At 35.9% G+C, this 17,816-nt stretch overlaps 1 protein-coding gene across 1 annotated transcript in view; it reads left to right on the forward strand.

The window, feature by feature from the left end:
- The first annotated feature begins 336 nt into the window (after window positions 1–336).
- Window positions 337–17,816, forward strand: part of LOC139966301 (nuclear factor erythroid 2-related factor 2-like) — a 42,364-nt gene continuing 24,884 nt past the window's right edge. Inside the window, exon 1 of the mRNA XM_071969155.1 lies at window positions 337–579. Within this exon, the coding sequence (XP_071825256.1) occupies window positions 337–579 (243 nt within the window). The remainder of the gene's footprint in view (window positions 580–17,816) is intronic.

Raw genomic sequence — 17,816 nt, forward strand, 5'->3', positions numbered from 1 at the left:
TAGTTGTGTATCAATATACATATATATATATATATATATATATATATATATATATATATATATATATATATATATATATATATATATATACTCTCGTTTTACCAGTATCGATATCACCGTCCTGTCACTAAGCAGATATAGAAAAATAAGAACGCGTCGATAGGCATGAGTCACTCAATCGTTTAGCTTGAAGTTCGGCTCAGTAAAACTACCTTACAAAAATCTGACTTGCGTATAGCCAAGTAGGAACCAGACGACACAATACTACTGTAGTACTATACAATAAATTTGACTTGTTTGTTTACCCATTCATTGCCGGGATTGCACGAATATCAAATGGAGTGGCAACATATGCCGAGAGACATGCAGTTCTTCAACCAGTGGACAGAAATGAATCAATATCACCAGCATCGGCATTCTTATCGTTATCACCAGTCGATTGCTAAGTGGAATGTATGGCAATCACGTCTGCAGGGTCCCGATGTTGGGCCATCGTATGAACAGAGAGCACAGGATTGGATGGTCAAGAATTATTCAACGGTCAACCGGTCTTGGACTAGAGGTCAGCGACGTCCACAGGTAAGAGTAAATGGAAACCGTATCATTATACATGGGTGGGGTGGGCGAAATTGACCTGCCTCTAACCCAAAAACGACCCGATACTCCTGCCTTAATTAAACCCTGTTATCATATATAAAATAATAATAGTAGAATTAGTAGTAGTAGTAGTAGTAGTAGTAGTAGTAGTAGTAGTATAGTAGTAGTAATGATAATGATAATGATGATAATAATAATAATAATAATAATAATAACAAATGAATAAAGTCAAGTTTTAAGTCAAGTTACGCATTACAGGATTGCTTATGATGCATGTATGATAGGTAATTGATGCTGAAGTTTCACTTTTTATAAAATCAAAATGCATGGTTTAACAATTTGTGATCTGTCTATTGTGTAGGTTTATACAGTATCGATCGCTTTTGTTAAACTGATTAAAAGCAATCTATATGTCAGAGACCCCCCCTCCCTCCTCCTTCCTCTGGATGGGCCCAAATGAAAATGAAAAGTTTCAATCCAACAACAGCTGACGAAATTATTTTTAAATATTTTTGTCACGTTGTTCAAAATTCAAAAAACAAAAACGAAAATACTGGCCTACTGTAATGTTTCGTCTATTTTATGTTTCAATAAAACATGAGTAAATTTCTTGGGACCTTGGTCTTATGTGTCTAAGGGGGCGGGTTCCCCTCCCTCCCCCACTCCCCCTTCAGAAATTGTGCTAAAATGGCTGGTGCTTATAGATGCAACATGTCGTTGTATTTTGTCAATTTTGTAGAATATATGCTATGTTTATATAGGTTGTACCGCTTGCATGTGTCTGTTTACTGTACAGTAAATTTTCGTTGTAATATTATTTCTCCCAGTTTTGGGTCCGTTGAACCCTTCTAGTAATTGAAACATTTGATGGTAATTTGTAGTCATCGTAGTAATTTCCAAAAATACCCACAGTACGAGTATACATGTATACATATCCATGCGGGCGAGTATCAGTATGTACAGGCAGCTCTTAATGCCCCGCGGAGAGGAAAATACGGCGTCCGTATCTAGTCATTACATGCAAATGTATTGCGCCTGGCCATGCACTCAAGGTCAATGAACATTCTATTTTACCCGTGTCTCTAAGCAATTGACCTCTCCAAGCCATATCACAGCCCTCGTCCAGTCCTAGTCTGCGAAAATTTGAATGACCAAAGACGCCAGGACATTATTATAATATCGTTGTCAACTTTGAGAAAGTTTGAAAGGTGCAACTTGTGTTAGAAATGTTAATTAACTTTGTGTACCTCTAGTCACTACATGTAAGAGAAATTCATATGATAAGAAAAAGGATATACCCCTCGCAATGAAGTTCTATGCCGGTATACAAATTTATTGTAATGCTCTCTTTCGGTTGCAAACTTTTTACAGTTTTTTTTTTCTTCTTTTTGCTCAATGTCATTCTTCCTGGTGTGTGTTTGGTGGGTGGAAGTAATGTTTTAAGTTTTCCTGTTTCAGGTCTCTCTCTCCACCTCTCTCTCTTTCTTACAGTTCAGTAAATATGGTATAAGCAGATGTTAATAACATGCAGATCCAACACAAAAATGAATCAATACACGCTGAAATTTGTAAACTTTATATCATAATTCTTAAATACGATACCGTAAATTTACTTAGCTATAGACCGAAGCAATATATAGATATGCACGTCAAAAGCATATATGCCCCTTGTGGACCAACCCCCCCGTCTTGCATGTTACTGAGGTCGATCAAGTTTGACGTGTTATGATGTAGATTATAGTAGTTTATTCGGTAAAAATGTCACTGTGAAATATGGCATCATTGTATACTCTTCATTAACAACTTTCGTCCTAACTCTCATATGCACATCTTTATATAACATGTTGTTTAAGTGTGATATGTCTAGCGGAAGAGGGCTTTCAGTATCATAGACGGATTTCTGAGGAGTTTAAGCATTAGTCATTCTTTTTTGTTTTGTTTTTTTCATTTATTATTGATATAACAATTCATTTTAGTGAGGGGGATGGGAGGTGATGTTGCACTCAAAATACACTGTACAAAAATTTGTAATTGTTTACTGGAGAAATGGTTTGAAGTTGCTATGGCGAATATTTGTGTTTCTTCGGATTAATCGTGTGATAGGTTAAACGTTATACCAATATTTCGTGTTCCATCCAAACCGAGTAGCTGCAACCGTGGTCTAGTGTTTCCTCCATAAAACTATTCGATGTTTTCTCAGAAATAACTGCTTTAGTGTTACCTTCAACTAAGTTGGTTTAATTACCCCTGTTTTAACAAATGATTCTTCCCTGGCAAAATATTACTGTGTGAAATTGTTAAAGTCAATGGGATTTTTTTCAAAAAGTGGGTGTCGAACTCTCAGGATGTATGCCCCTTCCCTCCCCTATTATTGAAATATATTTCCAATGATTACTGCTTGTGTTGATTACACGAGGCTTCGCATGTTGCCTTAATAATTTTTCATCTAAGCATATCATACACAAAAATGTTTCAAAACTTTGTTTCTAAGAATAACTGTTCTGACAAAGAATAAAACAATTACTATATTTACATCTTGATTCTTTATCATCATTGTTTAAGAAAAATAAACCAATTGAAAATTAACCATATCCACCCCTCCTATCGAGACTGTTAAGGAACTGGATGAATTATGAATAAACCCGAATCACTTTTATCTTTTGGTAAATTCAGATGCACTTAAAGTAAATATATATGTCTGGTATATATATTATAAAATTTCATTTTGAATCAAGTCAGATGTATCCTATGTTGATTGCGCCCCCCACCCCCTCTAGAACACTCCCACTACTTTTACCATAACATAGATGATTTACATCACACCAATCAAAATATTCTTCAGAGTGTAATATAATTATAGATTACTGATATTTGAAACATTGTGTCAAAATTAGAATCTATGACATGCCATAGCAAGATAGTATTTGAATGATTTTGTGGATTTTAAAGTCTAAGCAGTTTCTCAATACTGATTAGTGCAAATGATGAGCATCTCAACATTGGCAGATGATTAAAATGTAAAATAACTTCTAAAAAGTCTAAATCAGCACAAAAATAAATGAAAGAAGAACTGTACTTCCATTAGAAGATAACAAAAGACTCACTCATTTAAAAAGGCAGAATTCTATTAATTTGCTGCTCGAAAATCTCGAATATGTGATTTTCACTGTTTTAAATCAAACAGAACAAGGGTGGGAGGGGCGGGCGGGCGGGGGTTACTCCAGTGCTTTGGGGAATGGTCATAGAGTAGGATATAGGCCTATGAACTCGAGGGCGGACTCAGAATACCGCTAACGCAAATCCGCTGTGCGCCCATGGGAAGCCGTCCGCCATTACCAAACCGGGCAAGACGCAACACACTGTGCGCGTATGTGTGAACAAGCTGAAGTGACCTAAGCTATAGCTCAAAACTTGGGGGAGGGTGTACTTATCACGTTTTTCCTCTACATAAGCCATCACAAGAAGGAGGAATTATCCCGGGTTCTTCATAAATTAAAACAATGACATTTACCTTTTCTTATTGTCACCAAATCCGTGAGAATTTTCCTAAACAGTTTATTCCGGTATGAAAATGGTGACACTATAGGATACGTTAAATTTCCTCGATCCACAGAACAAATTATAGCCTAATATTGCTGCATAATCCATGTTTTTACAAAATGATCCAAATAGAAATTTGCATAGAATAATTAGGTACATTTAACGGCCAAGTTTTCCATTTCCTTAAAAAACTTTAATCCATACGAAAATAGCATTTTTTTTTCAATCATTTTATAATACAACTATATAACACCGCGGATGGTTTATTCACATTTCGCGAACATGAACTGATTGGGCGTTTACTTTTCACGATCAAGATATTCTTGGAAAGTATTAATCTGTATGATAAAATGGTGACAATTTTCCTTCAGATTTTGATCCATATAAAATACAACATGGATAAGCCACTTTCCAATTTCCATGACACAATTGTTCGTGTACTTTTCACAGTCAAGATATGTTATTAATCTCATTCTTCTGCATGAAAATGGTGACTGCTTTCCTTTATCCAAAGAAAAAATTATAACAATATTATTCCCTTCAGGGCGTATCCCCCCCCCCCATGTTGTGTTTTTTGGGGAGGGGGGAAATCAAAATTTCCGTACCCATTTTATAGCCCACACTAAGAGCCACCGCCAAACGCGAAAACATACGAGCTCTTTTAGACATTAATTATCACCAATTATGACTGAAAACAGTATTTTTTCCTTATTTTTGGGGAAGGAAACGTTTATTATTATTTATGGTCATTCAATTGTTCATCGCGTCATGATCACATGTCTCCAGTGCTTCAATCACTCCATTGGCTTCCAGTAAAACATCGGTCAATTTATAAGCTCCTCCTCTTAACGTACAAATCACAACACTCCCTTGCCCCTGGTTACATTACAAATTTAATTCCTCAGTATCATCCTCAACGCCAACTTCGCTCGTCTACAAAGTGTCTTCTTGCCACCAGCCATACCCCAAACACAAAGTTTTATGGAGAAAGAGCCTTCATCTCTGCTGCACCTCATCTCTGGAACAATCTATCATCTTCAATTCGCAATGCACCATCGGTTGACTGTTTTAAGCGTCTCTTAAAAACACATTTATTCCAAAATTTACAGTGATTTGTCTTGCATATTTGTGTACTTGTTTTAAGTGCTTTGAGGCCTTTGCATAAAGCGCAATATAAATATTTGCTTATTATTATTATTAATTATTGCTAGAGGAGGTTGGATGTCAGGAAACATTTCTTCTCGCAGAGGGTTGTGGATGAGTGAATAGTCTGCTTGATTCGGTTGTTGTGACTAAAAGTGTAAATGCCTTAAAGAATGTACCTGACTGAGGTATTTACAGCAGTGTGTGAGACTATATACTTTCTTTAGAGTTTTTTAGGTTTGGATTCTTCTTTTTTTTTCTGTGCCTATTTCTGAGGACCTGTCCTTCCAGGCTGACCATTTTCTGACCTAAACTAAATTAAGCTAATGATTCACTTGTCTAGAAGGTAAACAGTGATCAGACGACGTTTACATCTTGCGCAATTTGCCCGGTTTGGTGATGGCGCCGGAATCTCCATGCTGACACAACAGTTTTGGTCAGTCCGCCCTCTTATGTTATATCCTGCTCTATGGGAAAGATGCTGGTCTCTCAAAGCTCTCTAATAAGAAGTACTTTTTATCCTGATAGGATAACATAAATGGGTAATAATGACATACCCCATTTATCTCCCCCTGCTCTCTCCTATAAAGAACCAAAATGAAACAAACAAGTAGGCTAAATGTGACTACTCTGGCATGGCAGGGGTCTTGTTTTCAAGCTCGGGAAGTGCCATTTCCTGCAATCTGGTAGGCATTATTTCAAAATTTTCTCCATTACGCTACGCGCCAATCATGGTGGCGCGTAGCGTAGTTTGACCTACCAAACGTCCCCCGATAATTATGATAGATGGCCAGACTCTGATCTGCCGTACCAATCCCAAATAGCTTTCGACGCCCCTGCATACACATACAAAAGGTCTCCCCCACTCTCCTATAAACGAACATACACATACAAAAGGTCTCCCCACTCTCCTATAAACGAACATACACATACAAAAGGTCTCCCCACTCTCCTATAAACGAACATACACATACAAAAGGTCTCCCCACTCTCCTATAAACGAACATACACATACAAAAGGTCTCCCCACTCTCCTATAAACGAACATACACATACAAAAGGTCTCCCCACTCTCCTATAAACGAACATACACATACAATAGGTCTCCCCACTCTCCTATAAACGAACATACACATACAAAAGGTCTCCCCACTCTCCTATAAACGAACATACACATACAAAAGGTCTCCCCACTCTCCTATAAACGAACATACACATACAAAAGGTCTCCCCACTCTCCTATAAAAGAACATACACATACAAAAGGTCTCCCCACTCTCCTATAAACGAACATACACATACAAAAGGCAGCGGTTACTAATGATAAGCAACTCTTGTTATTTAAAGGTAACCAGTTTCCATCTTTGATACCAAAGACCTCCCTCTAGAGATAGGTAAATGTGTAAGTGCACGGCTGCGGGTAATGAATATTGACAATATAGTGTATAGGCTCATCACGTATACTATAGGCACTCGATAGCATGCACGCGTTTCTACGATTACTTCTGACTCCACAGTTACGGCACATGGATCTTTATTCTTAAGTAGTTTTGGATTCGACCCCCCCCCCCCCCACCCCACACACACTTCCCTGCCTCCTGCCGAAATGCCTCACGTTTCTGCAAGATACGAAATTACAGAAAGTAATCACTAAAACAGGCATTGTCTAGCCTTGCTATTAAGCTAGATCACAAACGGATGGTAATATTTGCACCTCACAAGGAAGGATTTTTAAAATAACATTTAGCAATGATAGATTTGCTGAATTTCGTTTTTTGCTTCCGTGGCTCTATCGACTAAATGACACACTTCTTTTGGATATTCACAAAGAAACAAAATATTATTATGCTCAAAATGCGACCTTCAACCATTCCTGTACTCCCCCGCCCATCCTCCGACATTTTCATATATGTATACATATATAACTCATTTCACGACATCTGATATATAAAATAGCATCTTTAAGTTTTAAGTTTAACTCAAAATTTGCTACCTAAAAAATACGACTTTTCAAAACAACGGAATCGTATATTTTCATGTTCTAATAATATTCTGGAAATCTATCAACCTAGACATGTACCGATACGCCGCTTATTTTAATATCCATGTATATATTATCGTATATATTATCGTATATATCATCGTATATATTATCGTATTACTTGGTTATAACGAAAAACCATTCACCATCAGTTGTTATAGAATTTCATAAGAAAAAAGGATTAACATTTACAATAAGGCTGTGTCTAAGGAGCCAACGTCATCATCAATTTAGCCTTCAAGTTGCACTCCAGAGATTACTCATAATTTAAAGGTGACTACCTTGAAACCTGGAATAGCTACAGAAACATTACTAACACTCATTTGTATTCTTTTTCTTTTGTTTCTTGGACAATAACATAGAAAAGGCCAAACATATGGCTAAAACTTTTAAGGTTGGGTAAGCTCCTTCAACTGACATTCTAAGCGCCATGCGTCATTGACCTGGTGGGCCGCATGAATACTTTGTACCCAATCCATGGATGGATCCATTGGATGATATCACAGGTGGCGCCGTGTGTGGCAGCCTGTAATTTTGCTCTCGTCTTTTTAACGATTTTAGGCGTATTTTAAGAGTTCTGGCTCTTTGAATTTCTGCAGTCAGTTTTCTCTTTACATGGACATCACATTCATGTTTTTAATTTTATGTGAAATCTACATTGTGATGAATTTTTTCGGAGAATTCTTATTTTGATATTTGCAATATATACGAAGCAAGAAGGTGCAGCCGTCACGCTCCAGTGGCATCTTGTAGGCCTGCAGATAGACTTGCATACTCCTCTACAACACTGAAAGCTATTGGAAGTTCATTTCTGGAGCACAATGGAGATGCTCCTTTGTTATCAGATGAAGTGCTTTCTACTGTTAAGCGGCTTGGATTATCTGCTAAGAGACGTGGTTGTAGAGGTGGTAAAAAGAAGTTCAAAACCTGGGATTTTAACAACGGTGTCATAATCAATAATCTGATTCAGATAAGAATTAATGAGCCAAAATCTCCAGTTTCTTCTAAGAAACTTAGATTCAGTACAGTGAATTGTCGTTCATTAAGGAACAAAATTCCAGACTTTCTCGATTTTATCTTTAACACTAACATTGACATTTGTACAGTTACAGAGACTTGGTTCAGTGAAAATGATAGTGTACTTCTTGAACGATTCCAATGATTATTTGGAGGTTTCCTGTAGCGTGGATAAAAATATTGTTATCTGTGGTGACTTCAACATTCACTTAAATGATGCGGAAAATAATGAGGTGTTGAAGTTCATTGATTTGTTGAACACGTTTGGCTTTTCTCAAAAAGTAAATACATACACCCATACTTCTGGAAATACACTGGATTTGATTTTATCTAGGAGTAATGACGATGTCATTATAACTGAGCCAATTAGTGAATATTTCATTTCTGATCACTGCTTTGTTACCTGCGATATTGACTGCCCAAAACCTGATATTACCAGAAAAACTGTTAAATTCAGGAAAATTGCAGGTATAAACAATGTCAGTCTTGCTCATGACTTACGGATAATGGCTAACTCCGCGATGGATATTGATCGTTAATCAACTTGTGCAATTTTATAATGTGTCGCTTACCAGCATTTTAGAAAAACATGCCCCTTTAAAAACGAAGACTATCACAATTCGACCGAGACTACCATGGTACACAAATGACTTGAAGGAATTAAAGCTTCAGAGGCGGCGTGCTGAACGGAGATGGCGCAAGACAAATGATTTATCCGATTTTCAAGTATTCAGATCACTAAGAAACCTTTATTCCCAAAATCTACAGAAATCAAAGTATATTCACATTAATGACATGGTAAATGAGTGCGAACGTGATAGCAAAAAGTTGTTCAAGCTTGTGAATAATCTTACTGGACGAGCTAAAGTTAATCAATTTCCTGATGAGAATGCGGACGTTCTTGCATCCAAATTTTGCGATTTCTTCTCGCAGAAAATTGAAGACATCAGGAAAGAACTTGCTCAAAATGAGGTCTACAAGCCAACTCTTACTTATTGAGGTAAAGCTTTTGATCAATTTTTTCAAGTTTCAGAGGACGTTATCCGGAAAATAATTTCAAAATCTAAAAATACTCACTGTCGCCTTGATCCTTTTCCAACAAAACTTATAAAGTTATAAAGTTTTGTGTCCAAAATCTGTGAAAAAGCTGCCTTATCACAATTTTGCGATCATATGGAACAAAATAATTTACTGCCTTCGTGTCAATCGGCCTATAGGAAAGACTTCAGCACTGAAACAGCTTTGCTCAAAGTGTGTAATGAAATTTTGTGCAATATGGACAATAACCATGTTTCAATGATGGTTATGCTGGATCTTTCTGCAGCTTTTGATACTGTGGACCATGACATTTTGCTGAGTGTTCTTGATCAAAACTTTGGTACTAAGGGGCTGGCTAAATCATGGTTTGATTGCTATTTAAGACTACGCACACAAAGTGTTCAGGTTGGTGAATGCATTTCTACGAAATCCACCGTCCACCAGGGCGTCCCACAAGGATCTTGTGCTGGCCCTGTTCTCTTTACGGCTTATGCAAGTACTCTATATCATACAATCTCCAGTCACCTTCCCGAGGTCATGGGGTATGCAGACGATCACGCCCTGTACCTAAAATTCAGACCAGGTAATTCCGACTCTGAACTTAGTGCTCTTAATGCTATGGAGAGTTGTTTATTGGACGTTAAGGCTTGGATGAATATGTGTCGCTTAAAAATGAACGATACCAAAACTGAATTTCTTATCTTTGGTTCACGAACTCAACTTGCAAAACTTGAAATTGATTGTATTAGCGTGGACTCATCTATTATTAACTGTGTAAATGATGTGAAGTATCTTGGCGTTTATTTGGACAACACCTTATCAATGAAAAAACATATCAATGAAAAATGTAAAATCGCTAGTTTTAACCTGTATAATATTAGAAAATTACGTAAGCATCTTTCAACTGATTCTACTCGCACTTTAGTTCAGGCACTTGTCACATCTCACTTTGATTATTGTAACTCTTTGTTTTATGGTCTTCCCACTTCTTCCCTTAATAAGTTACAGCGTGTACAAAATATGGCTGCCCGTATCATCCTAAATTTGAACAAATATGACAGTATATCTTCTGCTTTTAAACTTCTCCACTGGCTTCCGATAAAGGATCGTATCGATTTTAAAATTTTATTACTCACTTATAAGGCGCTTCACGGATCTGTACCATCTTATCTGAAGGACCTTCTTAAACCACGATCAGTGAGCTACTCCATACGATCTCATGACAGTTTGATTTTAACTACCCCCCGTACTCGCTGCAAGTCCCTTGGTGACCGATCTTTTTGTGTCTGTGCCCCCAAATTGTGGAATGCACTCCCATTTTCTATTCGCAATTCTAGTACTGTAAGTTCATTTAAATCCAGTCTTAAGACTTTCATTTTCAAACGTGTTTATAATTAATCTAGTTTTACTTATTTTTCTCATTCTTTTTGTATATATCTCTTATTATTGTTTTATCCTTTTTTCTGATTTTGTGGCATGGTATATGCTGACTTCATTTTCTCCATCGTTATTGGTTTTGTTAAGTCTTTTAGGGTTATCTGTTTTTGAGATTTTTACCTCTTTCTTATGATTAACTTGGTTTCTTAATTTTCTTTAAGTTTTTTACCTTTACTCTTTTAAGTTTGTACAGAGCCATAGCTTATGTTTTTACATATATATGTGCGCTTTAGAAATATTTAACTAATAATGATCCACGCGCCGTAATTGGATGTGCACTGAACAGTGTTATAGGCAATAATATGTGAGAAGTAAAGCATCAGATATGCTATACATGGAAATGGATAGTCTGCGATAGTTGAAATAATTTATTTTAAGAAGGTCGTTTATATAAACTGACCAGAGATGAATTGTTTAAGGTTTTCCATTCCTTTAAGGTTTTTCCGTGGCCTTCACTAAAAGGGTTGATTGTAAACATTCTCGCGGGTCCACAGAAGGTTTTACCTGCGGCGAGCCCTCTATGACTTTTGTCAAACCTGTGTTATATAGCGAGTTCCCTGATTAAATGCACGTGTTTCGTGTTGGTTCCATGCATGTTGGGACAAAGCAAGAGATATTCGTATAGACTAATAATAAAGTTATAATTAATTAAAGTTCGACACAAAAAAAAAAGATTTTAATATAGAATTGTATATAAAGAAAACTTCACAAAAGCCCTCCGTCGTGCATGGTTTCATCAATGAATGCAGGGCTCGCTTCCTGTCATATATATATATATTTTTGTTCATTTCACAAGAATAATAGACTAGCTACTGGTTAAAAAGAAAAAAAAACACCAAACCAAGCCACTAGGCAAACAATTAGTGGAAAAGCATGAAAAGGGGGATTTTCTACATTTTTACAACGTAAATTCAACAAAGTGATGTCTGTTTGCAGAAGTTGATTTCCAACAATCTAAAGATGTTTGTCTTAATTTTCTTTGAAGCAATCGTTATATATGGATTCCGAAAGAAGTTATCGCACAAACATTTCTTAAAATTGAATTTAACACAAAGTAAAAAGGTTAGCCCACGTGTATACAAAACACGGTGTCTATTAACAATTCTTTAGAAACGTTTTTTACCATCAATATATATATAAAGGAATGCCAAAGTTAATAGTTATAAACAGTATTTACCAGGGGTGTCATTTTTTTTTACGAGTGTGTTATACTAGTAGCACATGGCGACGGTTTAGAAACTGTCGTTGTGTGCACTGATCGGTCGGTCAGTGTTCGGGGAAGGGGGAGTGGGGGGTGGGGTGGATTATAACGGATCTAGCGAAGGTCGAGTTGATCCTGGATCACGGAAGCCATAGGTCTGATATAAAGATATACCAGATGGACAACTCCTCCGAATAGCTAAGATTGTTTATCATTTATTCTAAATGTGGTGATATCACAGGTTTAGTATTCCAATCAGGCAATTACATAAGACCGAAGACTTGAGTAAGTCTAACTCTATGACATCATCGAGCCACAAACAAACAAAACACAAGAAGTAACACGTTACTCCAAATCATCCATCATTTTCATAAATCAACAATGTCTTTCGCTGCAGGCGTCAAATGCTTTAACTTTGTAATTAACCGACCGATACCCTAAAAATAGCACTGACTGATTTGAAAACTAATATATTTAGAAAATTCAGCAAAAAAAGTAGTATCGTAGTTCATTGACAGCAAATTTCACCCGGAGTGATGCACCTTAAATCAGCGTTTTGTTTTGGTTTTGATCCATATTCGATGCTGATTCGAAAAAGAAAGGGAAAAAAAAACATAATAATTAATGTATACTTGTATAGGTTAACCTTGACGAACCAAATTTAATTTCAACTGTTGTATAGTACAAGTTGCAAAGTTTGAATTTGGCCAATTTGCTTTTAACAAGGTCTGAATACAAATTCTGTTTTACTAGATCATTAACAGACGGCATTTCGTGAAAGGAAAAAGCAGCATGGAGTGTATCTTATATTTTCTTAAATCTCAAACTTGTATCGACTAATACTGTAATAGTCGGTCATTTCGGAAGATTTTGGTTTTTCTTCAGAAATTTGATTTTAAATCGAAAAGTATAGCCGGTTTTTTCTTTAAAAACAAAATGACACCTGAACTACAGGAATTGCCCGTTCAGGAACTTTAATTCTTGATTCATGTCACGAAAGAATCTGTAGAAACTATATATCATAATTATCATACACTTTATGGATGCTCTTAAGTTTAACACCGCATATACCACGAGCTACATATACCATTTGCAAGATTACTAATCTTAAAAGTCGCCACGACATTTCCGTCTTGTATTTATTTATATATTTATTTATATATTTATATATTTATTAAGCGAAAGGAAGTGTAATATCTTCTTTTCTAAATTGAGTTTGTCTGACAGATCGTCTGTAACCGAAAAACCGTTACATCCTGGTCTGTATAACCATATACCGCATATAGTCATATATGCCGTCATGGGCGGCGATCCGGGGGGGGAGGGGGGATATATCCCCCCATGAAAATGGGTGGAGGGGACGTAATACACCATATCCCCCCCCCACCAAATGCCAGGGATAAGAATTTTTTCATGCCTACATTTATGCATCATCGTGAATGTACGGCTCTTTTTTAGCTTCATTTCTCGCCTACCATAAACGCAGTGCGATCTTTTCAAATAAACCGTCTTTATAAAGCAAGAATAGTTGACTGTAGGCTTCATTGGCCCTATAACAACAAAATGTATTATTGCGCCCATGGTATTGATATAGTACATATATGCACCCTCATAGTATTCATATAGGCCCTATAGTAGGCCTACACACGTACATGTTCCCTCGAACAGCTGAGAATCTCATGTTACCAGGGTAATGCTTAATACACGTTTCACCTGGATGCCCTAGCAATCGGTACCTAGGAATGTAACTATGTGTAATTGTGTATTGCATGTGTATAGGCCTATAATAGCCTGTATGAGGCCATTTTCTTCATCGAATAATATAAAAGAGCTCTCGAACATTCTAACGTAGCGCCTGAAACAAGACTGACAGGGGCAATTTTCCCAAAATAAAACCCGAAATTAAAAAAAAAGTATTTTGGATCCTGATTATGAGATATTTCGGACATGATATCCCTATTTTAAAGTTGGGTATATGCCGCTTGGAAACCTCGGGAAGTGCCGTTTCCGGCCATCTAGAGGGTTTGTAAATCCCAAAATTTTCTTGTACGCTTCGCGCCAACCCATGGTGGCGCTACGCTTAGATAGTCAACAAGGTCATATCCCCCCCCCCCCACTCGGAAGTACGGATCGCCGCCCATGTATGCCGTATATACCAACGATAATCGAGCCGTACTATATCGACAGGTCTCTAACCTATAAACTAGACTTTATACATGGTCTTCCCCATATAGAAGTCAAATCATGAGTTTAGTTATCCAATCACTGTAGTACGCTAGTCTATGATGCAACACAAAATAGGTTGTATAGTGTACACACTGATCACTGTAGTACGCTAGTCTATGATGCAACACAAAATAGGTAGTGTACACACTGTACAAAGTCCTTTGTTTGTGTGTGTTCCGACAAACCGGGTTCACTTCAGTAACATGGGCGCATTTATGTTACACCAAGATCGCCCATTTACGTGCAGTAGTACTGTATTCAAATCATACAGTTCCATTATAAGATACATTTCATTGATTTATTATCATTCAAACTGCAATTTTATTAATACGTTAAGCCAATGTTTATGTTTTGCGGTGTCATGCAGCAGCAAGCTGACATATAGTAAAGCATATGCACATTTGTCGAAAAATTTCGTCCTCATTTTTCCTTCAATAAATAAGTTCGACACTAAACATGAATTCATATTGCTGAGTTGCTGCAAGGGCATCATCAGTATATTGAAATTGTTAATAATAGACATTCTAAAAAGGACTTTCCCTATCTATTAACGTTTTCTTCATAAGAAGTTTCCTAACAAGGATCAAATATCCCATTAGTTTCAACCCGATTGTAGCGTTTGCAACGTAATGCTTCCCTTATGAATCATATAGTTTGGTTATGGTGTTTACTGTTTAGTTAGCAGGTATAAATAGTGACACAAAAATAATGAATGCCTCGTTGGTTTCAAGATAAAAAGGTCGCCAGAGGTGGATCCAAGCTTTATATATATATACATATATATATATATATATATATATATATATATATATATATATATATATATATATATATATATATATATATATATATATATATATATATATATTCGAACCTCTGGATATACAATCAGCGTCCATAGCCTAGTGGTTATAGAGTGTCTTCATATAAAGCGGGAGCCTGCCCGGGTCCGAATCCCGGTGGGAGGCTGGAAGTTTTTTCACTGTTCTGGATTTTCCAACTCACTACGATTTCAATTATAATATCAGTCCACGTTGTATATATATATACAACAATACTGTTGACTTTCGAGAAATGACCCTTTAAAGAGATGAGGCTCATCAGTTAAAGTGACTGGACTATATAGTCTAATATACCAACAATTAGGTCAGTTCCTCAGATGGAACATAAACCTCAATAGGAAAACAACAGTTTGTTTTAGCCTCAAATGACATGTTATAGTTTACACAAGTGTCAAAAACCAATCATTTTGAATGTCAAACAAGTGTGTTCTGTTATTGATATATGAACTTAAAAAATAACATGGTTTTGTTGAATTATTAGAATTCATACAAACAATAGATTAACATTAACAGTTAGACCCTGTACCGAGGAGCCAAATGTATCAACAATTTAGCCTTAAAGGAGCAATCCAGAAATATAACAAGCTATCAAACTTTGTCTTGTCTTCTCTGTCTCTCTCTTGGACTATAACAGATAAAGACTCAAAATGAATCCTAAACTCATCCTTTCACTATTGAGCTAGGTATAGCGTCATTTGCATATAATTATGAGACACAGTTCACTCACGTCAAATATTGGTATTGTCATCGAATGACCTAAAGGTAGATTTATAATTTTATTTTGTCTTGTATAGCCTTTCGGGGATAATTAGTAATAATGTGATAAACAATTGTTACGTATAGTTTATAAATGAACATTTTCGATTGTAAAACAAATTCTTCGCCCAGACTTTTCATATATAATATACTAAAATTTTAATGATACACAACAGAAAAATGTACATTTTCAGATTTACATGTTTATTTTGGTTTCATGAACGTGTAACATGTAAACTAAACGAATCAACCCCCAGCGGCGTATCACAAGGTTCTGTTTTGGGACCTCTACTTTTTGTGTTCTTATTTATGTTAATGAGTCACATTCAAAATGATGTATACCCAACGTATCAACTCGTACCTTCGCTGACGATACAGACGTCTTCCTAGCTAACAAAGACTATGCGAAATTACTTGAAATGGTCATTGAAACTCGGAGCCAACTGGACATTTGGTTTGAGTCAAAACAAACTTACTCTGCGCATTGGAAAAAACACTTACACGATCTTGCATGCTCATAAATATAATAACCCATGTATGTTCTGAGAGCATTTTTTAGCTGTCCACGGAAAATAACTTCCCTGTAATTATTGTTATAATATTTGACACAAGCTTTCCCCCGATGTACAATCGAGCGCTTCACTTCGTTCTTTCCAATAGAATCCCAAATCTTATCTTATGGTCAGTTATCATTTCTAAGTTAGTTTAGTTTAGTAGAAAAAAATGATCAGGAGGGACACTCAAGTCTCCAAGTTCTATAGATGTTCAAATCTAACTGCTGACAAACCCTGACAAGTTACTCTACTTTCTCTCCTTGAAATTTTCTTTGATGACCAGTATTGTCCATCATATGATATATTATGTAATTCTTTGTTAAAACTACTTTTGTCAGTGAGTTATGCACACATGAGAAATGTGCATGTATGGATTGTCTGTGAGTGTTGTTCGATCGATTCCAGCTAATGCATGTATAAACCACATTCAGTGGAAATTATTGGAGGGTCGGTCGTGGCATAAGCAGAATGAAAATACTGTCCACTATTCACTTCCAAGTTAGTCGCATTATGCATAACTTTCCGGTATACCGTATATGTTATCCCAAGAATTTAAGCCAAAGGTATATATATATATATATATATATATATATAGCCTATATATATATATATATATATATATATATATATATATATATATATATATATATAGGGAGCAGCTACGAACTTTATAGTCTGATTTAGAATAAAACTCCTTTTTATGGAAACACTCATTTGTTATTTTTCTAACGATCTGACGTCAATGGTTCTGTTGCCATGTCAGTACAATTGTTAAGAATGGTTTTGTGGGGGTATGAGTCACATCAACCAATCACAATACACACACTTCCAGTAGAAGGAACCATGACATATCCCCTGTCAATTTGTTGTGTTGTTTTGAATGTATTTAACCTTCCTCTAGCCCTGTTTTGAAATGACCTAGGATTTTCAATATAGTACGGGGAATCTTTTCTTCAAATGAATTTGCAATATCATTACGTAATATATATATAAACATATAAATAAATAAATATATTTATATATAAACATATATATATATATATATATATATATATATATATATATATATATATATATATATATATATATATATATATATATATATATATATATATATATATATATATTATAAAAACAGAGAACACCACAGACTTTAACGAATACATCTATTAACAAAAAACACTGCAGAAAAACGACATGTTTCGAAGGTCACTACTTTCATCTTCATGTTACAAACTACTAATGAACGAATAATGGTAATACATGGCTAAGTAGCAATAACATGAGGTGAAAGTATGTCACTATTTTGAAGCGCTATCCACGATTCTTTGAATGCATATCGTCCTACCGGTAGACCTCTATAGATTTAATGGCGTCATAATAGATCATGTTCTTCTAAGGTGCATCATAAGCTACCTACACCA

The sequence above is a fragment of the Apostichopus japonicus genome, chromosome 4 (genome assembly GCF_037975245.1).
Source record: "Apostichopus japonicus isolate 1M-3 chromosome 4, ASM3797524v1, whole genome shotgun sequence".
NCBI lineage: Eukaryota > Metazoa > Echinodermata > Holothuroidea > Aspidochirotida > Stichopodidae > Apostichopus > Apostichopus japonicus.